The sequence below is a fragment of the Orbicella faveolata genome, unplaced genomic scaffold (assembly GCF_042242905.1).
Source record: "Orbicella faveolata isolate gen_17 unplaced genomic scaffold, um_ofav_v1 contig_36, whole genome shotgun sequence".
Lineage (NCBI taxonomy): Eukaryota > Metazoa > Cnidaria > Anthozoa > Scleractinia > Merulinidae > Orbicella > Orbicella faveolata.
In genome coordinates, this window is record NW_028301565.1 from 1,540,001 (window position 1) to 1,565,000 (window position 25,000).

At 40.7% G+C, this 25,000-nt stretch overlaps 2 protein-coding genes and 2 pseudogenes across 2 annotated transcripts in view; 3 read left to right on the forward strand and 1 right to left on the reverse strand.

The window, feature by feature from the left end:
- The window catches only part of LOC149101938 (interferon-inducible GTPase 1-like), a 74,685-nt gene that overhangs the window by 36,001 nt on the left and 13,684 nt on the right, over nt 1-25,000 (forward strand). The gene's annotated exons all lie outside the window — the stretch shown is intronic.
- On the reverse strand, nt 6,504-7,202 carry LOC149101941 (uncharacterized; the record flags this gene model as incomplete). Its single annotated transcript, XM_089275234.1, has 1 exon — nt 6,504-7,202. A coding segment is annotated over one exon (699 nt), but the record flags the coding sequence as incomplete, so codon positions are not given.
- On the forward strand, nt 12,652-13,272 carry LOC149101942 (uncharacterized; annotated as a pseudogene).
- Nucleotides 16,455-20,329, forward strand: LOC149101943 (uncharacterized; annotated as a pseudogene).

Genomic DNA, 25,000 nt, shown 5'->3' on the forward strand with positions numbered 1-25,000 from the left:
AAGGAGCTGCCCTGACTATACATTTGGATTGGTTTTCGCTTAAACCATAAAACAGCTGTTGGAAACCAAACGAAACCGCCAGCCACGATTGATTTATACATGAATTCATTCACCCAAGAACGACGGAGAGAACCAGAAAGTGTTTTCAGCTTGCGCTGCCCGTTACCAACCTCCCAGAGCATCGAATCAAGACAACAGCTTTAAAACTCAACAAGTCAAACGCACCAAGTTAAGTCTTCCGATTAATATTTTATTTATATCATAACTTACACCCATTGTCATGCTTTTAGATTGTATGGGGACTAGATAGCTACTAAAATGTTAAATCACTATTTTCGTCCGTGGGTTAGACCCTAGACTGAAGTCCATGGTACACCAGTTTTCTGAAAGACGAATCCAGATAAATAGTAAAATCACCATGTAGCCACATATTATAAATCCGCTCTGGTTTTCCCACGCAAACGTCTTCGCAGTATTTCTACGTTACCGAGTGCTACAGGATATTTTACAAAAACCACATATTTTTCAGTAATGCGTGACACTATAGGAAACAAAAACAACAACAAAATCGTCATTTTTCCCTCGCTCGTTCATATCATACGAACATGTTACATCTGCTTTTCTGGTTCATCCAAGCTGAAGTCCATGCAATACAGTTGCTGAGTACTTCGGGATATGTAACAAAATCATCATAGTTATTTTTCCGTCGTGCGTGACATTATAGGAACATGTTACATATCCTTTTCTGGTTCACCCAGGCTGAAGTCCATGCAATACAGTTGCTGAGCGCTTCGAGATATGTAACAAAATCGTCAAAGTTATTTTTCCGTCGTGCGTGACATTATAGGAACATGTTACATCTCCTTTTCTGGTTCACCCAGGCTGAAGTCCATGCAATACAGTTGCTGAGTGCTTCGGGATATGTAACAAAATCGTGATATTCATTTTTCCGTCGTAGGTGACATTATAGGAATCTGTTACTTATCCTTTTCTGGTTCACCCAGGCTGAAGTCCATGCAATACAGTTGCTGAGTGCTTCGGGATATGTAACAAAATCGTCATAGTTATTTTTCCGTCGTGCGTGACATTATAGGAACATGTTACATATCCTTTTCTGGTTCACCCAGGCTGAAGTTTATGCAATACAGTTGCTGAGCGCTTCGGGATATGTAACAAAATATATCGTCATAGTTATTTTTCCGTCGTGCGTGACATTATAGGAAAATGTTACATACCCTTTTTTGGTTCACCCAGGCTGAAGTCCATGCAATACCGTTGCTGAGTACTTCGGGATATGTAAAAAAATCGTCATAGTGATTTTTCCGTCGTGCATGACATTATAGGAACATGTTACATATCCTTTCTGGTTCATCCAGGCTGAAGTCCATGTAATACAGTTGCTGAGTGCTTCGGGATATGTAACAAAATCGCCATAGTTATTTTCCCGTTGTGCGTGACATTATAGGAACATGTTACATATCCTTTCTGGTTCATCCAGGCTGAAGTCCATGCAATACGTTGCTGAGTACTTCGGGATATGTAAAAAAATCGTCATAGTGATTTTTCCGTCGTGCATGACATTATAGGAACATGTTACATATCCTTTCTGGTTCATCCAGGCTGAAGTCCATGCAATACAGTTGCTGAGCGCTTCGGGATATGTAACAAAATCGCCATAGTTATTTTTCCGTCGTGTGTGACATTATAGGAACATGTTACATATCCTTTCTGGTTCATCCAGGCTGAAGTCCATGCAATACAGTTGCTGAGCGCTTCGGGATATGTAACAAAATCGCCACAGTTATTTTTCCGTTGTGCGTGACATTATAGGAACATGTTACATATCCTTTCTGGTTCATCCAGGCTGAAGTCCATGCAATACCGTTGCTGAGTGCTTCGGAATATGTAACAAAATCGTCATAGTTATTTTTTCCGTCGTGCGTGACATTATAGGAACATGTTACATATCCTTTCTGGTTCATTCAGGCTGAAGTCCATGCAATACAGTTGCTGAGCGCTTCGGAATATGTAACAAAATCGTCATAGTGATTTAACCGTCGTGCGTGACATTATAGGAACATGTTACATATCCTTTTCTGGTTCATCCAGGCTGAAGTCCATGCAATACAGTTACTGAGTGCTTCGGGATATGTAACAAAATCGTGATAGTGATTTTTCCGTCGTGCTGTTTCCAGAATCGCTCGGCATTTCTCGTAAAGAATTACATCATGTACTCGAGATTTCTATCGCTCTTGAGAGCTTTGACATAATTTTTGAGATAATTTTCTGACTGCCCACAACATTAACTGATTTTCAAAGTGTCGGTGCACATGATCTTCGAATTCGAATACTAGAAAATTCAGATTATTTTTGGAATCGCTAAGCAACAAACATGTATACAGAGAATACCCTAAACAGGTTTCAATTAGGCTTTCCGCGGAAAATCTGAGAACATTGCTGACTCTCGGGCATTTCTGGGCTGCTGGGCATAGTCACTTCGCTTACTGAATAACAGTGATAACTGAGATTAGCGAAAACGTTTCATCTATACGTGCTCCGTAGCTTTACAAGAGTAAGAAATGTATCAAAAAGTCTAAGTTTTAAACTGGCGTTTGCGCCCCAACCTAGAAAACACATTGTTTCAACGTTATTTGTTCTTTTAATCCAAATGCTTCACGTCAGTCGCGCGATTTCCCGAATCGCCGACTATTAAAATGTTTTGTATCTTTCTGACACGATGGAATTGTCTTACAGTAAATATAATTTCACACTTATGACACATTCGTGCAAAACTTGACGCGTTTTGTGGAACATAAACGATCACCGACAGGGATATGATTACACTGGAATGTTGTAAGCCACTGGATATCCCGTGGAGACGTAGGACTAAAAGTTCTACATCTCCACGGGATCCCAGGTCTGTTTTTTGGTTGCTAAGAACGTCTGGCTCGTTATGTATCCACTCGTTAACCGCAATCAGCCATGGACTTGATTATCAACATATCAATCAAAATATCACTCATTCAAAGCTGAGGGTTGGGTCTCTAATGAACGTCTTTATGCTATAGAATTAAGAATCCATAACGTAGCTGGAGATTGGCGATTGATTATGATGAAATTAGTGTAGTAGAAACTATAATTTCAGAATAAAAACTAGCGATAAAAAACGTTTCGATCTCCCTGAGATCATTTTCAAGTTGTAGAAAAAGCGAATGAAATATACATAAGTATAAATTAGGGCGTGAGAATGTCCAACGATAAAAAGTGTTAAAATAATAAATACTATAAAATACAATAAAAAATATATACAAATAACTTTGCACGGATTGAATCTGACTGTTTGTTCAAAGTTCGCTTAATCTTCTTTATAAAGAGCATTTCGTAGATCAGGCAGTCGAATTTACTTTGGTACTTTCTCAAAATCTTCAAATCACGATATATGTCATTTGGGACTGTTCCATGTTGCTTTTTAATGTGATTCCCAGTTGAAGACGATCCTTTGTGTTCCTCAACGCGCTGATAGAGGTGTCGGCACGTATACCCGACATAGTTTGCATCGCACAAACCACACTTGTAGTAGTAAACAACGCGTTGCTGGTTAATGATAGGCGGCTTCTTTTCTTTTGGTTTGATCTCGTGTCCGATCTTACAGCTTGTATACACGGGGCGAATATCAATTCCAATTTTGCGGCCTAGTTCCTCAAGTTGCCTTCGCGTGAAATTGGCCGATCGCTAGTTTTTATTCTGAAACGTGTTTTAAAAACTACGTATAAGAAACTATGATAAAAAAATTAAACTTGACTGCTTAATTTATGTGGTGTACTTCATTGAAGACACGTTCAGCTGATTCTTTCAAGGGATCAGGGGGCAGGAAAAAGAGAACGCCTGATCGCAGGTTAGAGAAGACCATGCTGATTTCTATGTGTTTCCGGTTGAAAGTCCCCTGTTGGCGCAGTCTCTCTTAGGCCTGTACTCACTCCAAACGCTTGAAAGTGCTATTGAGGGAGATTAAGAGAACTGCATGCATGTGGAGTGTGTTTTATTAAAATCAACAGAAATATCAAATCAAATCCAATGTGATTGTAGACATAAACTTAAGTTATCAGCCTGGTCATAATTGCATCTCGTACTGAAACCTCCCAGTAAAACATATGTGACAGTGAGCATCATGACAGATTAAAAAGAAAAACAAACAAACGAAAAACATGCTAGCACCATGATGGTTATTAAATAGCTGCATATAGAGTGTTTTGTTTTAATGGGTATGGTTTTAAAATCAACTGAACCGGTGCTTTTAGCCAGCTTGCTGTGATACTGAGAAGGTAAAATTGTAATATTGTAATGATAATTATTCTTGTAGTGGGCATAAACTTCTACAATCAGCCTGGTCATAACTGGATCTCTTGTTGAAACTTCCCATTAAAATACATTAAGTTTAAACAATAAAATGCTGGGGCATCATGACTGTTATAAGGTTTATTTTGCCATTGTCTGACAGATGGAAAAAAATCTAACATTATGGTACCTTGTAAACTTAACGCGACATTCTCAAGTGCAAACTCTAATATGGAACCTGTTGGGAAGGAGAAAGAGATGAAGGCCATAAGAATAGCTGGCTCTGCCATGAGGTAAGTCATAAGACCTACATCCTCAGCTATTACATTGTTTCTTGTTGTATGGCTCGCTGAAGTAAGGGTGGGCGGTTGTGTTACTACATGAACAGTGTGAGACAAATGTTGTGTTAGCTTACATGAAGTATTGTTCAAGTTAGTTACGTGCGAGATGCATGTGGGTTATTAAAGATGGCGTCTTGAAGTAAACACGTGTTGTTCACTGAAGACTATCGTAAGCCCAAATAACTCGACATGGTGGCAGCGGGTAGTTCCCAATAGCCTTTAAACTGAAGAAGAATCAGACAAAACGGAAACATGGGATACCAAGGTGCACAAGAGGCCGGAATTCAAGCTGAACAACCTCAAGTAGTTGAAGAACCAAACGAACCTGGCGCTCACGCCGCACAACCACACGTCGCCGTAGCTGTACAGCAGGCCATGGTTCAACAGATACCCATGGCGAGTTACCAAGTTCCACCACCTGAAAAGTTCAACTTCAAACCCGAAGAATGGTCCCGTTGGATCAAGTGTTTCGAACGATTTCGAAAAGCGACTGGACTTCACTAAAAGGACGGCGAGAGCCGAGTGAATACTTTGATTTATTCGATGGGAGAAGAAGCTGACGACGTCGTACTGTTATTCGGAATGACAAATGAAGAAGCAAAGCAGTAAACGTGGTGAAAGGCAAGTTTGAAGCTCATTTTGTGGTAAAGAGAAACGTAATATTTGAACGAGCCAGTTCCATCTCTTAGCAGGACCAAGAGGCTACTCATGGGTCCATGTAAACAGAAACTGAGCTGTCTACGAACTTTCATAGCAGAGTTGCAAGTGCAAGATAAGATTGCTAAGGAGCAAGTGTATGCAATAGAAGATTTGGCGCGACCTTTGCTACGAAGAAAGCCAGCTGAACTTCTAAAGCTGATAAGCAGACTTGACAGCCTGAGCAGTGATGACCACAAGAGTAAAGTAGCCGACAAGTACCCCAAGTTGTTCGAAGGAAGAAGGTGTCATGAAGAACAGTTACCGTATCACACTCAAAGAAGATGCTAAACCTTTCCAAGTGTCAGTTCCAAGGAAAGTGCCCTTCCCCTTGTATCAGAAAACAAAGGAAGAGTTACGCAGGATGTTGGAGACCATTGACAACATTCATCACTCCATGGGGCCGTTTCTGTTTCAATGTGTTGCCCTTCGGAATCAGTTCTGGTTCCGAGAAATTCCACAAGAATATTAGTCAGATCCTCCAGGGATTAGATGGCGTGGAGTGCAACATAGATGACGTGTTAGTCCATGGCAAAGACGAGACTGAACACGATCAGAGGTTAGAAGCAGTACTCAAGCGTCTGGTTGAAGCTCGCATGACACTCAACCTAGACAAATGCCAGTTCAGCACAGACAGAGTCAAGTTCCTTGGACACGTTATAAGCTTCAGTGGAATTAAGGCAGATCCTGAAAAGCTACAAGCAATTGCAGACCTACCGCCACCTCAGACGTGCAAGAAGTGAGGACCTTTCTTGGCATGGTGAACCAACTAAGCAAGTTTTCCGAGCACCTCGCTGACAAGACAAAGAACATCAGAGGCCTTCTTCACAACGGGAGCCAATGGACATGGGGAAGTGACAGAAAGCATTTGAGCACATCAAATCTGACCTCACACGAGCTCCAGTATTGGTTCTGTACGATCCAAACAAGGAAACCAACGTGGAAGCTGATGCTTCATCCTTTGGCCTGGGTGGGATAATTCTTCAACTCCAACCTGACAACTCCTGGCGACCAGTCTCATTCATATCGCGAGCGATGACGCCCACTGAAACCAGATATGCACAAATCGAAAAAGAAGCCCTAGCGCTCACATGGGCATGCGAACGATCCTGGGAGTACATTGTGGGAAAATCAATCTCTGTGGAAACAGACCATAAACCCCTGGTGCCACTTCTGAGTACTCACACACTGGATCAACTTCCACCAAGAAATCAAAGATTTAGAATACGACTGATGAGATTCCACTTCAAGGAGATCAAGCATGTTCCTGGAAAGAAGATGCATCATAGCCGATGCGCTTTCAAGACTCCAACCCCGAAGCCAAACAGTGAAGTCAACAATTGACGATGACGAAATGCATGCGCACATTGGAAGCGTGATCTCATCGCCAGTCTGCCTGTTTCCTTGGAGTTTATGAACTTCCATTTGTAGTGGATCGCCTTTGAATTCCGGTCGCATGTAACCAACCTGGTGTGCTGTGGCATCCTGATTCTGAGCGATTTCTATTGCCTCTTCCAGCATCAATGGTGAGCCTTTTTCAATGCACTTGTAATAGGCCTCTTTGGAGCGTAGCCCAATTACTATTACATCCCGAAGTAGTCGATCGCAGGCTTCTGGAGGATATTGACACTGGTCGTACAGAATAGTTGCTTTGTCAATGTACTCTGCAAGGCTAAGATCACCTTGCTCCAGGCGGCGGAAGTTTGATGCGGCTGCGAGTGCGTTGGATTTCGGCTGTGTCCACTCCACGAACTTTTTTAACAACACGCTTGGATCTCCCTTCTGTTCCGTGGTGAGATTCAGTGACTTTATGTGCGTTCTTCCAGTTTTTCATGCCCAAATGAGAACTTAAGTGGCAGTCTCTCTAAAAGCGGTCTGCTGCATTTCTGGTCGGAAAAAAGGTTTCCCTCAAACTTTTCTCAGTGAACTATCGTGGGTCATAAGTAAATGCAAACACTTTAGTTTTTGCAAATACGTCAAAATATTTTTTTTTTTAGAGCTGAAAACAATCATAGCCGGAAAACGCCTAAATTTGGGCGTTCCAATGACGGAAAATTTCCTAAATTGACAAGCTCGCTGCTCAAAGACCACCAAACATAACAAAAAATTGTTACTATCCCTACATTAAGTGATCCTTCAAGGGTAAGAAATGCACGTTACTTTTGATATATTTTGTTTTGGGGGATCCTGAAAATTTATCTTTTACCACCCGTTATATCACTTTCTGAAAACCTGCGAAAGTAGCTTGTCTTCGCTGGCGTTTATTTCCCAAGTCCAGACCCGGCCGCTCAAAACTCCAACTGAATTCTGCTAAACAAGGATTGGGAAGCATAGAAATGTAAAAATACCTTGCGCTTTTTATCTTCCTTTCCCACAGCGACTTCGAACTTTCTGTGCTTTGTGCGATTCTCACAGTTCATTATGCAAATTAGGTTGTCACGCTAATTCAGATTGTTTTCAATCAAAACGCTCTCACATTATTTTAATTAATCATGCCACGTTTAAGATACAGGGATCCGACAAAAAATAAAACTCAGAAACGGTTTAAATAGGTAGCATTGCTGAATTATTAGCAGTGATCTCCAGAGGCTTTGTGGAAAAGTCAGGAAAACGTGGCCGGAATATTTGCAAATTTAGTCACGGTCCATTACTTCTATTAGTCCTGTTTATAGACCGGTCAGTTTGCAAAACTTTTCTAGTGTTTTGATTCTTTCTTTCCATTTTCTGCTGATGTTTCTAAAGTGAACCCTACTATTAAGCCGGTGTTAAAACTTGAAAATTGATATCAAATCTTGACAGAACGCTGTAACTGAAATCGACAACATCGTGACCTTCGTAATCTCAGCTGTGTTGCACAAGCCACAAAGATTTTACCTCCTTATCTGCTCCAGACACTGCAAAGTCAACCAATGTGTACAGGTTCGTACAGTGTGTATTCGCTTTAGCAATACTCATTATCTTGCAATGAAACTTTGCTTGCTCTTTGCTTATAATGGAATTGCGATGCATTTGGAAAACACTTCAAAATGGGCATCGACTTGGTGGACAATTATTGTTCTCCTAAGTAAGTAAGTACTTCTTCATTTAATAACGCTTTCGTAAGCAAATCACTCAGATGACTCTCATATGTTTTACTATACTCCAGAAGAGCGAGAATCACGATGATCAAAAAGTAAACACGAGGATGAGGACGGGTTGTGTTGTGGTGAGGGTGTCCTGACCTAACAGCTATGTGAACTCAGATCCCTCTCAGGGGCAGCTAATTTGACCTTTTCTCTATGGAACAGTGCCCCTATTACCTCTGAAACTGCTTTCAATACATTACAGCCGGATAAAACAAAATGTTTTAACGCCTGTGTTATGTAACAAAAGGAGGCGTCGACAAAACCTGGATCGGATCACGGATCGGATCACAGAAAAAAAAAAAGTTTTAAAGAAAAAAAATCAAAAACTAAAATCAAACCGTTTATAAGATAATGATAAATAAAAGTGGAAAACTAAAATATGTTAAATGAGAATAAGAATCCCGAATTTGACGCAATGACATGTTAATTACAGAGAATGACAAGAGTTCATTTAAAAAGCCACATAAGCGCCTAATTTACGACGAATTTAAATTGTAATGAACAGGCAGATGTAGTTATATTTGAACGTTAGTTGGCTCGAAGCTTGCGTGAACCTCCCATTCTCGTTTTTGAAATTGTTATCAGTGGCCAATTCTCGGCTACATTTTCGTGTCAGATGTTAGCGTTACAGTTGGCGTTACAGTTAATGAGAAAACTTACGTACGAAAGCTTAAGGACATGACTTGCTTTGAAGGAGCTACGTCACGATTTGCACATCTTGAAAAAACTAGCCTAGTTTTTCAAGTTCGTCATTTGCAATCCCCGTTAATCTTTGCCATCCTTGACGATCCTCATTCCGTTTTGATTTGTTCTTGCCTCTTAAGTGTTTTCTATCCTAGAACACGATCATTTTAAGGTTTTATTCTATTTAAAGGCAACTCTTTACGACCCTAAAAATGACTCTAAAACTCGTTACGTAACTCCTAAAATGTTGTTTATTCTCGGGTTGCGTTATCGTTCACACTATCGATGTCATTCCTAGAATTTTTTGTAAAACAGCTATATTTCCTTGAAATACAAATGGTTTGTTTCGTTTTATTCCAGTGCGAAATATCGTATTCCAAACTCACATCTTGTAAAAGTATAGACTTGTCTCAAAAACGGAAATTGTTTGAAATCATCAGGTGTTGAATTTTTTAGTGTTTTTAGTTTTTGTGTTTCTATTCATACGTTCGTCCTATTATTACCATACTGACTCGTTTTATGACAGTTTACCTTTGATGCAAGTGAATACACGAAATATCATTTATCTGAACTGCGTAGAAAGATATGAAGACATGATTGATCATCGCAATCAAAACCCAACAGCCTGAAAAAAATTCATCTGTGACCAGCTCCCAGTTGGCTTGATATTATAAAAGAATAAAGGAACATCACACCTGAATTAAATAAAACTTTCTGCTCACAGTAGTCACTCTAGTGCAATTTGCTCAACAAAATTTTGAATTTTTTTCCTTGATCCGATCCGTGATCCGATCCGTGATCCGATCCGTGATCCGATTCGTGATCCGGTCCGTGATCCGATCCGTGATCCGATCCGTGATCCGATCCGGGTTTTGTCGACGTCGCTGTCCCTCTGTTATGGTCTCTCGTGACAAATGGATGGAAGCAAGGTGACTTTCTATGAAGTCATTGCATTGAAGTATGCTAATGATACCCAATGTTCCTATTGAATCCCACGACGGTCTGTACACGTGCGCGATAAAAAGCACGACATTTTGTTTTGAGATAGGTATCCGTTTAATCTGATTTGTCAGACACGGTGGTAAAATTTAATCATGTAAGCTAGGCCTAAGCCAAAACACAACGCAACTAGCACTGACATTTCTTGCCAAAAATGCCCTAAAATTAAATTGCAAACTTGATACTAAACGAGGCCACCAAAAATTAGTTATAAAATTGCGTATTCCTGTTGTTGGGCGGTCGCTTCAACGGGTAATAAAAAAAGCCAAAATTGATCTTTTGATATTAATTCTAGCCGCGCACACTATTTCAAGTTACTAAATATTTAACTTCGCTCATAAATGATACGGATATACTAATCCACGAAAACCTACAAGGCTAAACCCTGTCGTCTTTCAACTTTCAGTTATCGAATAGAAGATAATAAACAGACTGGAAGCTAATTGAATTGAATGCATTGGTCACAAATTGTCGATTTCAGTATTCATTGTAGAAGCATTTCACACCTAGTAAAAGCTGAATTCTACATGTTTAAGTATTAGAACCCTAAGTGCATGCAAATATTGAATTACACATGTTTCTTTTTTAAATCGTCAATAGAAGAAAAGCTAGATTCAAAAACATGAAAAAGTTTCCCGATTATATAGACCAAGTTTACAGGCAACTAAATTTGCATAATACTTTGGAGCGACCACATCATTTCCCAGCGATTTCCTCACGGCAGGGTGCAAGGGAACAAATAAGTCACCACTTTCAGCTACTTGAGCCGTTAGTAATTTTTATTTTTGTGTAATCGTTTTTATTTTAGACTTAAGGTGAAATGTAACAATGTTAAAGCGTTTTGAATGTGAACTTGCGTGACAACCTAATTTGCATAATGAACTGTGAGATTCACACAAAGCACAGAAAGTTCGAAGTCGCTGTGGGAAAGAAAGATAAAAAGCGCAAGGTATTTTTACATTTCTATGTTTCCTAACCCTTGTTTAGCAGAATTCAGTTGGAGTTTTGAGCGGCCGGGTCTGGACTTGGGAAATAAACGCCAGTGAAGACAAGCTACTTTCGCAGGTTTTCAGAAAGTGATATAACGGGTGGTAAAAGATAAATTTTCAGGATCCCCCAAAACAAAATATATCAAAAGTAACGTGCATTTCCTACCCTTGAAGGATCACTTAATGTAGGGATAGTAACAATTTTTTGTTGCGTTTGATGGTCTTTGAGCAGCGAGCTTGTCAATTTAAGAATTTTTCCGTCCTTGGAACGCTCAAATTTAGGCGTTTTCCGGCTATGATTGTTGTGAGCTCTAAAAAAATTATTTTGACGTATTTGCAAAAACTAAAGTGTCTGCATTTACTTATGACCCAAGATAGTTCACTGAGAAAAGTTTGAGGGAAAACTTTTTTCCGACCAGAAATGCAGCAGACCGCTTTTAGAGAGACTTCCACTTAATTTGCTTTCACGGCTTTGCTCTTCGAAGCTAACGGATCATTCAAAAGGAGTTCACATTCCTCAACCCAATCTAAGCACTTTTGGTAACATTCGGGGGCCGGCGTGAAGTTTCCTTTCGGCGCTGGTAAATGCTCCAGTTCAGCCATTGTGGATTGAGAGAATTTATCTTTCCGAAAAGCTGGCGGTGATCGCTGTCGACGTTAGTCTTGGCTGGGTTTGTAAAATCCTGACACCATGTTAACTACTCCGGTTGGCAAAGGTTTTATTGCTTGAACACACACACCAGTAATGAATAAAATGCCGAGCTAAACTTACAAGTTTTTATACTTATGTAAATCTTAGAAAGTTCCAGAAGCGTCTCTGCATATATTTGGGCTTGCGGAACAATGCATGCTAATTATCAAACACTCTGCATTACGACCATGCCTGAAAGGTGACAGAATAAATAGCACTACGTAAGCTGATTATGTAACAATTCTTTTGGATAAAGAATTAAAATTCTGCAGTAGACCTCAGTAGACACATAGAATCATCACATTTTTCGTTTCCACGTTCTAGCTACTAGGTTCCACACGGTTTTATTGTTAAGTTCTGTCAGTTTTCCTGGTCAGCGGTTTGTTGTTGATAGAATGATATGCGCGTGTTTGCACGTGGCGGAAAAGATAAAAATGGCGTCCAATTCGCGGACTATGATAATCGAAATCAAGTATATTAACTCACAAAATGCTATAATACACACAGAAAATTGTAAACTTATGTCTTGGAAATGGTGACATGTTAATTGGTGCATCCTACAAAGAGTATTTACTCGATCACAACTGATTTTGACGGAGTAGGTGTCCTTGGAGCAGTGAATGTCATGTGCAGCTATGCAGACAATTGAACAAATCGTAGTTCTTTGGCACTCTCAGAGGATAAACTTGCTGTTTGTGCAGATGGTGTTCTTCGTGTCTTTGTTCCATCACAGGGTGTGACAAGAATCGTTAGAGGGAGTGATGGCCTACCCATATCATCACGAGCAGTGAACGTCGCTTGGCTTGGTAAAGATATTTTGTTCTGCGAAGAGCACTCTATTAAGCTGTTTGAATCTGGGGCTGTTGTTATGATTGCAGGACACTGTAAAGGTGATAGTGAAGGTTCATAATCACACTCGAAACTGTGTCAACCAATTGGGATCTGCGTACATTTGATCGTAACATTTGTATTTACGTTACACACTTTGGTTCTGGCGCGGTCAAACTAATCACCAAACCGTTGACAGGGATTACAGAGTTCTTTAGAAAGTTACAAGTCCTGGTGAAGGCTTTTAACATTCATTCCAAAAAATGCACAGTTAGAGAACCACATAAGTTGGTTAATGGAGCAATTGCTATGGTGGATGAGGTGCTGGAGTACGTGAAGTATTGCTCACGGAAGGCAAGAGAGCTACAGTCCTTGGCAAAAGAAACCACTGATGTGCCAGAGGGTACTTTATCAAACAAGTGTTTGAAGCTATTGGAACTGATGGCACAATCGCTTCGCAAGGTAGAGCACAACATCAAAGATCTGTCTTCATATCCAGGTTTCGAGGTGAACTTGAATTAGAATCACTCCTGACGTTAAATGTTGAGAACCAACATGCAGTCACTCATTTTAAGAAGGAAACATTAACTCTCTACGAATATTTTTGGTTCATCAGTTGAAGAAGGAGCAAAGAGAGTGGCACTATGGTCTGCACATTATTACACGCATCCCAACTCATACTACCCTGTTGAACATTCTGCTACTGCGGTGGGAGAAAGATTGTCCAGAAATGATGAATCAGAGATGAGAGTGTGGGCAAAACAATACGACAAGTGTGTAAGGCAGCGAAGTGTACGACAAGACAACACAAAGGACAGAACTGGGACACTGCTTCTGGCTTTATATGAAACACAGACATTGCTTAATCCATTAGATTTGCAGTTTGTACTTCCTCGTGCGCAAAGCTCAGTGCCGGGGAAGGTGCAGAACGTCCAGAAGGTGAGTCTGAGGAATAGCCTGCGGAGGTTTTCTCCTGTACTGATCAACGTGACGAGTACAGCAGCAGCGAAAGTGGAGACAGTGAGAAGACAAAGACTGCTCACCAGAAGAATGAGAGATTTTCTTTAGTCCAGGTGAAGATATGTGTGTATCCAAACGACGTCAGTTAGGCATTTCGTTAATTATACACATAAGTCTGCAAACAATCACTGGGAATGGTATTTTAGATTTGGTAACTGGGGTTTGGACCAAATTTAAGCTGTGAACTGGGATTTCGCAAAAATTTGGGCTGGGAACTGGGATTTGGTACCCTCTTCATGACCCTCATTCAAGCATAGTAAAAGTAGTCCTCGATTTCCCCAAGCAAATGGAGAAGTTGAGCGGGGAGTTAGAACTGTGAAGAATCTAACAAAGGAAAAAGACCCTGCTAAAGCATTACTAGCCTATCGTTCAACACCACTAGCATGCAAGTTCTCTCCTACTCAGTTACTGATGGGAAGGCAGATTAGGAACAGCGTTCCGTTATTCCACACCCAGCTGTACCCACAGTGGCCTGACTTGGATAACCTGCGTGCACGAGAAAGCATGAGCAAATTGAAGCAGGAAACGGTGTTCAACACCAGGCATAAAGCCAAGCCCTTGCCTTCAGTTGGACCGGGTGCTGAAGTTTTCGTCGAGGACCTTCAGCGGTCAGGAAAAGTCATTGAAGCAGCATCAACACCTCGGTCGTATAAAGTTTAAACACCGACCAGCACGATAAGAAGAAACCGCGTTCACCTTACTCCACCGCCAAATCAGCAGGAGCAACGTGAGCGACCGGCACTAATGATGAACCAAGTTCCCGCAGAGGACAAAGCGGCAACACCTGTTCGGAAGGACATTCCCGTTGCAAAGGGAGACATTCAAGTACCCCTGTAACACCCATTCTTGCTACTAGGCTTAAGAGAATTATAAAACCATCGCTGAAGGTTAGAGGGAATCTAGGTTTAGTTTGAGATGACGCTGTGTTATAAGATTCCATATATTGTTTGTCAGTCTTCTCAAGCTCAGTTCGTTCCCTAGATACTCTTGAACAATGGGGGGAGATGTTGTGTTAGCTTACATGAAGTATTGTTCAAGTTAGTTACGTGCGAGATGTATGTGGGTTATTACAGATGGCGTCTTGAAGTAAACACGTGTTGTTCACTGAGGCTATCGTAAGCCCAAATAACTCGACAACAAAAAAATAAGCTGCATGACTTAAGATTAATGCCATTCAAATCAGTTTTTGCAAAAATGTTGGCCAGTGCTAATGTGATACAATTAACGTTACATGTACCTGTATATGACAGCCACGCTTGGCTTTTTATAAATTGGCTGCATAATACTGGAGGCTGCATAATAAAGGTAACAAATACAGCCCTTATATGAGTACCCAAAAAGTAGGACTTAGCTGAGTGAATTGCTGCTTAAAAGGGGGTGGCTGCTTAATACAGGGCTGTTATGGACAATTAGTGGAAAATGGCGCTATATAAATGTATATTTGTTTATTTATTTATGTTATTTACAGGTTCAACTCTATCCATAAACAATGGGCACAATACATACAATTATTAGTTACTGCGAAATTTACAGTTGGTAAATCAGGTATCTGACGGAGCATTTGTTTAAGAATCCAACAATCACTGCAAAAATTATTGGTAATTATTTCTTAGTGCTGAGGACAGCCCTGTAGTTCCTTGCAATGTCCATAATAAAATGATACAGTCAGAACTGAAACTTCAACAACCTGTTTTTACGTCTCTACACTTTTACACGTGAATTAGTGTTGTGGAACGCCGAATTGATTGCAATAACTATAATGAGAGTTGACTGATAAAACGTCTGTGTTGTAATGATATTTAAATCTCATAGGTTTTTCTCCACAAACAACAACTCCACACCTCTCAAGCGCATGAACACCACCAGCACACTTTCCCAAATACTTCCTGAGTAGATGATCACGGCTAATAAGAATGCCATCTTGATTCAGTTTGTTTAAAATAAATATTGCCTTTCTCCTGTCCGTGATTTCAATGTCAGTACAGGCTGGTCTTTCCCTCGACTGATGGCCAAAGTTGTTGGAGTGTACAATTTTACGGTAGATCAAATCAAAAACTTCCTGGGGTACATCCATGGTAAACTCTCCTTTCCACGGTGTCGCTAAAGCTGGTTTCGAGCGCAGTCTTCTACTTGTCTTTTCATGAAGCTTTTTCAATGTTCTTATCTATTCCTTGGATGGGTATCAACTGTTGTAAGTCACGGTTTCGAACACTATCTGTAATGAATTTCTTTTCGATGATTTAAACCGCCGCTTCTAGCTCAGCAAAAACTCGTGATATGTCCCGCAACTCTGAGTCATCCTCTGTACGAGACATGTACTCCTCGCTTTTTCTCCGAAAAAAACTGATTTATTTGATCGGAGTAAGATTTCCCCAAAAGAGCTTAGTCGTCATATTGGATTTCTCCCGTGACTCACCGCGCGCCTCTAATAAAAAATTCAGGGGATGATTTGGCCCCTACTTGTCGCGACGTCACTTTGTATTATCTCACGGCGTTCTTCATAGAATTAGTAGTGTTTTTTCTTCCGCATTTAAGTTCGTTACACGACTTGGCCACGCTAAGACAGATATGGAAGATAGAACTGTGCGTGGCGACTCCTTGGTTTTCTCTTTTGCATTTCGCGGTAACCGAGCTAAAAATTTCCATGCGTTTAGACGACAAGCATCGTCCCGTTGCGGGCAAGCCCGGCCGGTTTCCCGAGTTTATATGAACGGGTCAGTCGCTCTCAAGGTTACCTTATTAGGAGTAACATTCGACTCATATTAATTGGTTCAGGTCATTTAAAAAAATGACGCCATCATGACCTTTTCCTTCAAATTTCCATTCATCTCGCACATTTTGTTTTCATTCCAAGTTGTTACCGACTATAACCGTTGCCCAAAATGCTTTTTTTTGTTTAGTGATTAAAACTAGAATGATAAGGTTTCTTCTATGATGTAAATGAAAAACTTCCTTGTCTTATACCAGATACTGGACTTAACGTGCCTTTATGGAGTATTCTGTCGAAAACTTGAACTTCTTCCGAATATGCGACATTACAGCGAACATTATCACAGAGCGGCTTAGTACAGTCTTCAAACAAGAGTGGGATAAGAGATACATGGGCTCTTTGGGAGAATGGGAGGACACTTTGAAGGATGGAAAAGACTTTGATAGACAAGAACCACCAGCAAGTCAAAAGAAAAATACAAGGTTGCTAAATATCATAAAAAAATGGTAACCGCAAGGAATGGGACTGTACAGCGCTTTTTTTGGAATTCTTTTCTCCACTAGTATTGGGACCTCTCTCAGTCCTACAATACACAGCCACGTGGACGACCTTAGAGTGTTCCGTAATGAAATTTTTGCTCATGTCTCCAAGGGTACTATCTCTGAAATCGATTTCAAATCTTTGATTGGAAGAGTAGAAGCAGCGTTCATGGGGTTAAGTCTTCCTGTCGGGGATATCAAAGCAATTGCCAATCAGAAGAGCTTCCCTATAAAGGAATCGAGGCCTCTTAAGGATCAACTAGTCAAAGAGCAAGAAGACGTTAGAGCCTGGCAAGAAATTTCAACTGCTCTCGAGGAGGAACTTAAATCCAATCCCAAGACGTTCCTAGGCAACCTTCCTACGAAACCCTCTCATGCAATCCAGCAACGCCTCCGTGAAGTGACGATGATCCCCAAACAAATGGAAGAACTCAAGAAGAGCAGCGATGGAGAAATCACTACAATATATCTGTCGGGTAATCCTGGCTGTGGCAAGAGCCAGATTGCAAGAATGGTCGGGGAAGCATTTTACAAACAGGTTTCCCACAGTGATCTGGATATAACGACATCAAAGGATTCCATTCAAGAAAAGTTGGAGCAGTTTCAGAGATTAGTAACTCCGAAAATGAAATAGTTTTCGACGTGGTTCCTCATAATTGACAATGTCGTTAACCTCGAAGCTGTTAGACGATTCTGGCCAACTTGTGGATGTAAAGAGTACGGCAATGGGCAAATCCTTGTTACAACCCAAGACAGTAGTACCATTTCTGACAATGAATCTCGCAGTCACTGCATCTCTCTTTGCAGAGGCATGGATCCTGATAATGCTGTAAGTCTTCTTACAAACGTCTCGCAGATGCCAAATCAAGCAAACGTGCAAGATGTTGCCAAAGCCTTAGATTACCAGCCTCTGGCACTGGCTTGTGCCGCTTGGTACGTTTATAGTGTGCGTTCCCGTGGATCATCTCACTTCAACTGGGTGACATATCTGGATAAATTAAACCGTGGAAAGGAAGAGACTATGGGCGAGATCAAGAAGAAATCCGACAGTGGCTACACAAAGTCAATGCCTGTTGCCGTGCGAATGGCTGTAGAAAGAGAGGTCGTTAATGAAGACGTTTTATTTCATACATTTCAGTTCCTTTCTATCAGCGCTCCAGGACCGATTCCACTGGAAGTTGTCGTCAAATTCGTGCAAAGCGAAAGCCCGATTTGGACGAAGAGGATATCATCGGAAAGATAATGGAGTCAAGTCTAGTGCAGATTTCTTGCAAGAAAGACGGTGAACAGACTTTGTGGCTTCACCAAGTTTTGTATCGGATTATAAGAAGCAATAAGGAAGTCTGTATCCAACCAGGAAAGGAAATTGAAGTGATTTCAGCAGCACTCGGCCCTATTCAGAGTCTCACAGTGGATGGTAGGTCGACTTCAAAGATTTTCATTGAGCATTTGAACGCCTTCCTATCATATGTCCTTTCGTTCCAACTCTCCAGCACCGACTTTTATACTCGTCTCATCGAAGCTACCCCTCTTGCTGACTTCTTTGAGTGCTTTGTTTCTTGTGCGTCTATGCGCCTCAAATATGGGAAAATGTCAACCGTAAAGCAGTGCATACAAATAGCAGTTCGCGTAATTGAGGGAAGCGTAAGTGTCAACGAGAAAACACCGTCTCTTTTACTTTTCTTTTGTGGAAGAGCTCTGATTGACCTGAGCGAATATATTCGTGCTATGGAGTACCTCAAGATGTCACTGGAGATGAGGCGTCGGATTTATGGAAATAGACACAAAGCTGTGGCAGAATGTTTACGTCATTTAGGGCGTGTGAGCTTTAATTTCTCGCGCAATGAAGATTCAACGAAGTTTTTTCACGAGGCACTCTCTATCTTCCGTGAGATACGTGGAGAAAAAAGTGGTGAAGTGGCGGAATGTTTGGTCGGCTTGGGAAATGTAAAGGGAAACCTTTGCTACCACGCCTAGGCAACGCAATACTTCCAGGAGGCATTGTCCATCTCCCGTGAACTTTTTTGCACAAAACATTTGATAGTGGCACGATGCTTGCATAATTTAGGAGTCACAAGAATCGATTGTGGTCGCTATGACGACGCAGGGAGATTTCTAGAGGAGGCGCTTGCTATCCAATTAGAAATTTGTGGAGAGAAGCAAGATCAAGGGGCAATTTCTTTGACCAATTTAGGGAGACTTCACCTCAAGTGCTTACGTTTTGAAAAAGCGAGGCATTTCATGGAGAGGGCCCTGAACATTAGACGTGATATTGGTAACCAGTTGCGCGAGGGGCGCAGTCTGTACCATCTCGGTAGCCTGATTGAAAAGGAGGGTAAACTAAATTCAGCTGAAGATTATTACAGTCGTGCACTTGAAACGATTCGACGTTACGAGTTCCTTCCCGAAAATCATCTCTACGTTAGAGAAGCCATCGAGGCCCTTCGACGAGTAAAGGAGGCTACGGAAGCAGAAACCACAACAACGAGCAACATATCCCTGTCTAGCCGAAGAGAAAAGCCGACGATTTGACATCAAACACGAAGTTACAGCATCCCCGACAAGTTGTTAAATGCTGAAATCAGCTGATCCACCATGTGTATGCCAACGGTATTTATAGCAAACCGTACGCACATTCACTTGCGCGCACCATGGGCAGATGGACCTAAGGAGTAGTTACATTCAAAGGTCCGGACGGCTGGCCTTCAAAGAATGCATAGACCGTTTTCACTTTGAGGTCACATGCGGAAAGGTTTTCTTGTAGAAGGGGTAAAAAGTTTGCAAAGACGTCTGGTAGCTGTAGTAGAGATCACAGCACATTTTTACTAAGGGAGCGTTCCTTTAGGGTGATCTGGATCAGGATTAGTGATCCAAGATCTGTCTGGATATGGCACGTCAAAGGAACCGGTAAAGCCATGACCAGGTTGGATTCATCGGCTCCTTTGATGCACCATGATCCAGACAGATCTTGGATCACTGATCCTGATCCAGATCACCCCTAAGGAACGCACCCTAAAGCTACCAGAAGTGTATACGAACTTCTCTCCAACAACTGTCTATTCTGAAGTGTAGTGTAGGTAGGTATTCACATAAGTTTGATAAACATCTTAGTGAAGATTTAATTTAATATCGCGTCGATGGACGTATTAGAGCTTTTAGTGAGCATGAAGTAACATTTTTACGGTTCTACAGTTATTTCGAAATTAGCGCTTCGTTTTAGGAGCTACAAATGAAAAAAGTTGATAAGTATGGAGTTTTTCACCTGGGCCGGGTTGTTCAAAAGCCGGTTAACGCTAACCCAGGATTAAAAGTTAATCGAAGTATCCATTTTTCTTGTATGAAAATGTTTTTCATTGCTTATGTTTTGTGTAGTTTTAGATCTTTCGAACTCAAACCTGAAGGACAAACAATATAAACAGAAAACAGCACCCAAAAGTTACAAAACTGAAATCAAAATTCTCGCTAATCCTGGGCTAGCTTAATCGGGCTTTGAACAACCCGGCACTGAGATTTGCAGGTTTGCGAGGGCTCAAAAGATCTCTCTTCGCGTTTAATGTAATTATGATACTTTTTTCACACTTGACAATCAGAAATGAAATACCTTAACTTCATTTAGGTAGTCGGTCCTACATTCCTCTAGGTCCGCACTGTCAATAGCGGACCAAGTATTACCCCTTCTATTTATGGCCTAAGCACGATGCGCGCGGGCCATCAATCGAAGGAGGGGAACACAAGGATCCATAATCCAAGACAACAGACATTTCAAAGTGTGTTACTTTGGCGTACTGTGATGTCATGATTGGACAAGGAGACGGCAAACCGTGTATAAGATGAATAAACCAAATGCATTTTTAATGTCACTCTAAAATACAAAGCATGAAACGATTTTAAAATTTTTGCTTAAGTAACATGTATACTTAACATATTATGAGCCGATTGATAAAAATCGGAGTCTAGGCTGGGTAAAAGAGGTCCGTGCTATACACTGGGGTTCTTTTTATCTTTAAAGGCGTTTATCGTAAGTCACGTCTAGATGAAGTTTAGCTGTGGACTAACAGACGATAGCAAGTTAGACTTGTTCCTGAGTACGTTTAAACGTCATTTAACCTTTAACGTTCATTAGGATCAAAGGGAGCAACCTATTTCTTAATTTTTGTTCTTATGCCCTTCCACAATCTCAGAGCTGTTTGATGGTGATACTTGAGCCCCCATTTCGTTTTCCGTCAAATAAATCCTCGAGTCCAGCATATAAAAAAAAATTCCACCCAGTTCTGTACAACGTTGTGAAAGCAACATTTTCTTTACGAGAAAACGATAGCCCGAGAAAAGTGTTCTCCTGGTCGAAGAAGACGCATGACTGTTCGAAAGTTTATGCTGGCGTCCTATGCCATGGTGCCACAGGCTTAAAATAGTAGTTACCAGATCGCCTAATGGAAATCTTATAACTATCCGACTCAATAGCTTAGGCGCTACGTCACACATATTGGACCATCATGCAGTACTTGATTAAACCGATACTTTTTAAAACTTCAGGACTTTGCCGGTTGACCTGACACGTGCGTGTCTTTGAAAGTGGTTCAGAGGAGCGGAAACTGGAATCTTAACGATAAACGTTAGTGAGCGGAGAAAACGGAGGAGAAACATCCATTTCTCCTCACTTTTTAGTATAGGTTTAATTGGTTCCCAGGATTTCGCTGCTCCCCGCCAACAGGCTACTTTTGACGGCGTAACGCCTGGCACTTTTTAGCATGTCGTGGGTGATTGCGTGACAGCATGATTGGATACCAATAAAATCTCCTGATTAGGTTGTTATTCTTTGCGGAAGGACTTCGTTGTAGCTACTGTCAACTGCGAGGCTAAGCAAAAAAAGCCAAGAAAAAATCGAAAAAAGACAGTCCAACATAAAGTGAATATGGAGCGACAGTCGTGAGTTAAGCTGGTCATCTCTAAAGGCTTCTACTGCATTAGTTTCTTTTGAACTGTAATGGGTTTTAGAAAACATTTTGGTGCGAGTTTAGAATACCCGTCGAGTTGATTACATTTCTCTGAATGCCTGAAAGAACGAAGCATCCAAAATACAACAGAAACTGTAATAAACGTCCCATAGGAAGCTATAGACAGTTCCTGAAGTCGTTTTAACTGTTTTGATCGCGAACGAAGGCTGTATTGTTTTAGAAAGCTGTTGGCTTCTAAGCCGTAATCATTGTTTATTGCAATATTCATCATGCGCACATGAAATAATGAAAGATGAATCAAACAAATTAAAACATTGGTAAACTTACATTTGTGCATTGTTTCGTTTTGTTCATTTCGTTTTCTCAGGAAGCTGTGGACAACGCCAAACAACAAGTGGTGCTAGGTTAGTTGAATGAAGTGTCATAGGTCCTAAATTGCCAGAAATGAGGACAATACAAAGAATATAACGAGAAAACTGAATCATTTGTGAAACAAGAACTGAAGTGGTCCTTGAAAACTTAACTTTTCCCATCCACGCTAGACTGCGAGCAGTCTTTCTTATAAAGTTATATTACGCGCGCAGGAGCCTATTTAGCGAGCAACGAGGCCGCGAGGAGCAGCGTGTAACGCCCAATCTCACTTTGTTCTCTTCTCGAATTGTTATCAATTTTCTGCCCGTTCACGCAAGTGATCCGAGGAGAAACCCTCGACTGGTTGTATTCTTGATATTTCTTCGCGTTATGGCCGCGACTCTGCGAGCGATAACCTCCTTTTACAAGTTACAAGACATTACAAGACTCTTAAATGAAGTGACACGCTGTAAACAAATTATCATACTGAAACAGCTCTAACTTCCGCACCACAACATTTGTAACTCCATTTACTGCATTTTCCCTGTTCAACATGGGCGACCTCAGCGAATGGGAAATAATCGAAATGGCAGAGCTTAAAAAAGAAATCGGTCGTACGGAGTGTGTTTACGATAAACGAGTAGGCGAAAGCGATGTTTGCTTTTTATTTTTATTTGTGCTACCAGCTGAGAATAATGTACGTAAAAAAATATATTTTTACAAATGAGCTTTTACGTTTAAACATTAGCAGTTAATGTAAATATTTTAGTTCCATTAACCTTGTGAGTCTGCGGAAACTGGCACCGTCACGCAAGGAAGTAAATTTACTCAACCGGGCATGCGCACAAGAACTCTCGACTCACTTCTCTGCCGTCCTCGCCTCGTCGAGGACTGTGCGGAATTGGCGTACGTGAATACCGATGTTTTTATTAAAGCCATCTTATAATTGTAGTGGCTTACAACTTGCTTTTTTTTCATACTTTCGGCTAAATTTTGTTGCTAAATACGATGTTATGAATATCACCACGCAATCATCAAAACACGACTTGGTTTGCATTTCTTTGCAATTCTCAGTAAATTTATGATCCGTGCAACATACGCTACATATCCTCCTTTGTTGAACATTGATATTTCGGTGTTATAGTTAAATCACATTTTATCAGTCATTAACGCCATTTGTCTAAAGTTTTAAACTAAAATCTAACCATGAAGCAACTATTAAGGAAGATGCTGTCACCTGAGTAGACCCTCAAGCCTACAACGCTTCATCACTCTGTTAAACACCTAGTGTGCGGCACTGGAAATTGGAACAAATTTATTTTATAATTTTTCGTTGGTCGTATTTTGGCTTTAATTCCTCGGAAATGACTACTTGAGTATTCTAAGAAGCCAAAATTCCAAGCTATAGTTATGAAGTTCAGCTTCATGACCAAGCAACGCCAAGGCTTGCACTTCGTTTTGACTAGTTAGCTGTTTGATAGATGTTTGATACTATCGCCACCGGGATTTCGAGAATGTTTACAAGTATGTGTTTTTCCAAGACTTCTGATTCAATAGATCGTCTTCACGTGTCGTGTTTTTATCCTCATCAGGCATAAGAGGCGGTATATTTATATCTGTTTACAATTAGCGTGCTTCCTTTTGAAACCAGGGCATTTTGAATTTCAGGGTTATGTAGGTTGCGTGACACAAGGCTACGATCGAGTTTCTTGAAAAATATATACTTATCTCATGATTTTGAGCCTTTTTAGAAGTTGGAGCATTAGGAAAAGTGCTTATGTAAATGCTTGTTTGTTTAGTACTGATAATCAGTCGTCTGGAAAGCCAAAGTAAGTTCCAAATGTTTACACTATATTCCGACCGCCATATTGGTGTACCACGGATGTATACCAACATGGCGTTTTCTTACTGGGCTCTGTAAATTTCTGGGAAACATTTACGACGAATTTCTGAAGTTTGGGGAAACGCACAGGGCTAAAACTTGGAGAAGTGTCTTATTTTAGTTATCTTCTATAGCGTACATCACAATTTCTTAGCTTTTTCCATTGGTTGGTTTTCGATTTACTTTTTTTTTTTTTTTTTATTGCGTGACAGTGAAAACGATCTGAACCGTTCGAAGAACAAAACAGCAGCTGTGGAATATTTTTTTGTAAAATGATAAAACATGTTTTTTAGTTCATAATTTTTGTATATGTTCCCACCTTCCTCTGATATAAATCCATGCCATTCGTTATTTTTTGATCGGGATCATTTGCGGTCCAATATGGGGATCATTTCCGGTCCGGGATCATTTCCGGTTCAATTTGGGGATCATTTGCGGTCCGGGATCACTTGCGGTCCTGGGATCATTTGCGGACCCATACAGGACGCCATTTCGCGCGACTTGCCACCGTGTAGAAAACGTGAGTATTTCTTGTTTTGCCCCGACAAATGTTCCAATGGACCTTGTTTACGGTTATATTGATAAGAATGTTTACTAGAAGTAATCCTAGATTATGAGTGCGTTCGTGTAAAGGTGTTTAGGCAAGGTTGACATTCTGGTCTATTGGAAAGATGTAGAGGTACATGCAAAGCTAATGAATTTGGGTAGGCCATAGGAACAAATATGTTGTGTAGCACATTTGCATATGTTTACTTTAGAAAAGGGTACTGTTAGATTAGCTTAGCTCTGGTTCGTGTATGACTTGCAGTAACAAATTCTCCAGACATATGACGAAAAATCGTTATTAAATTCCGA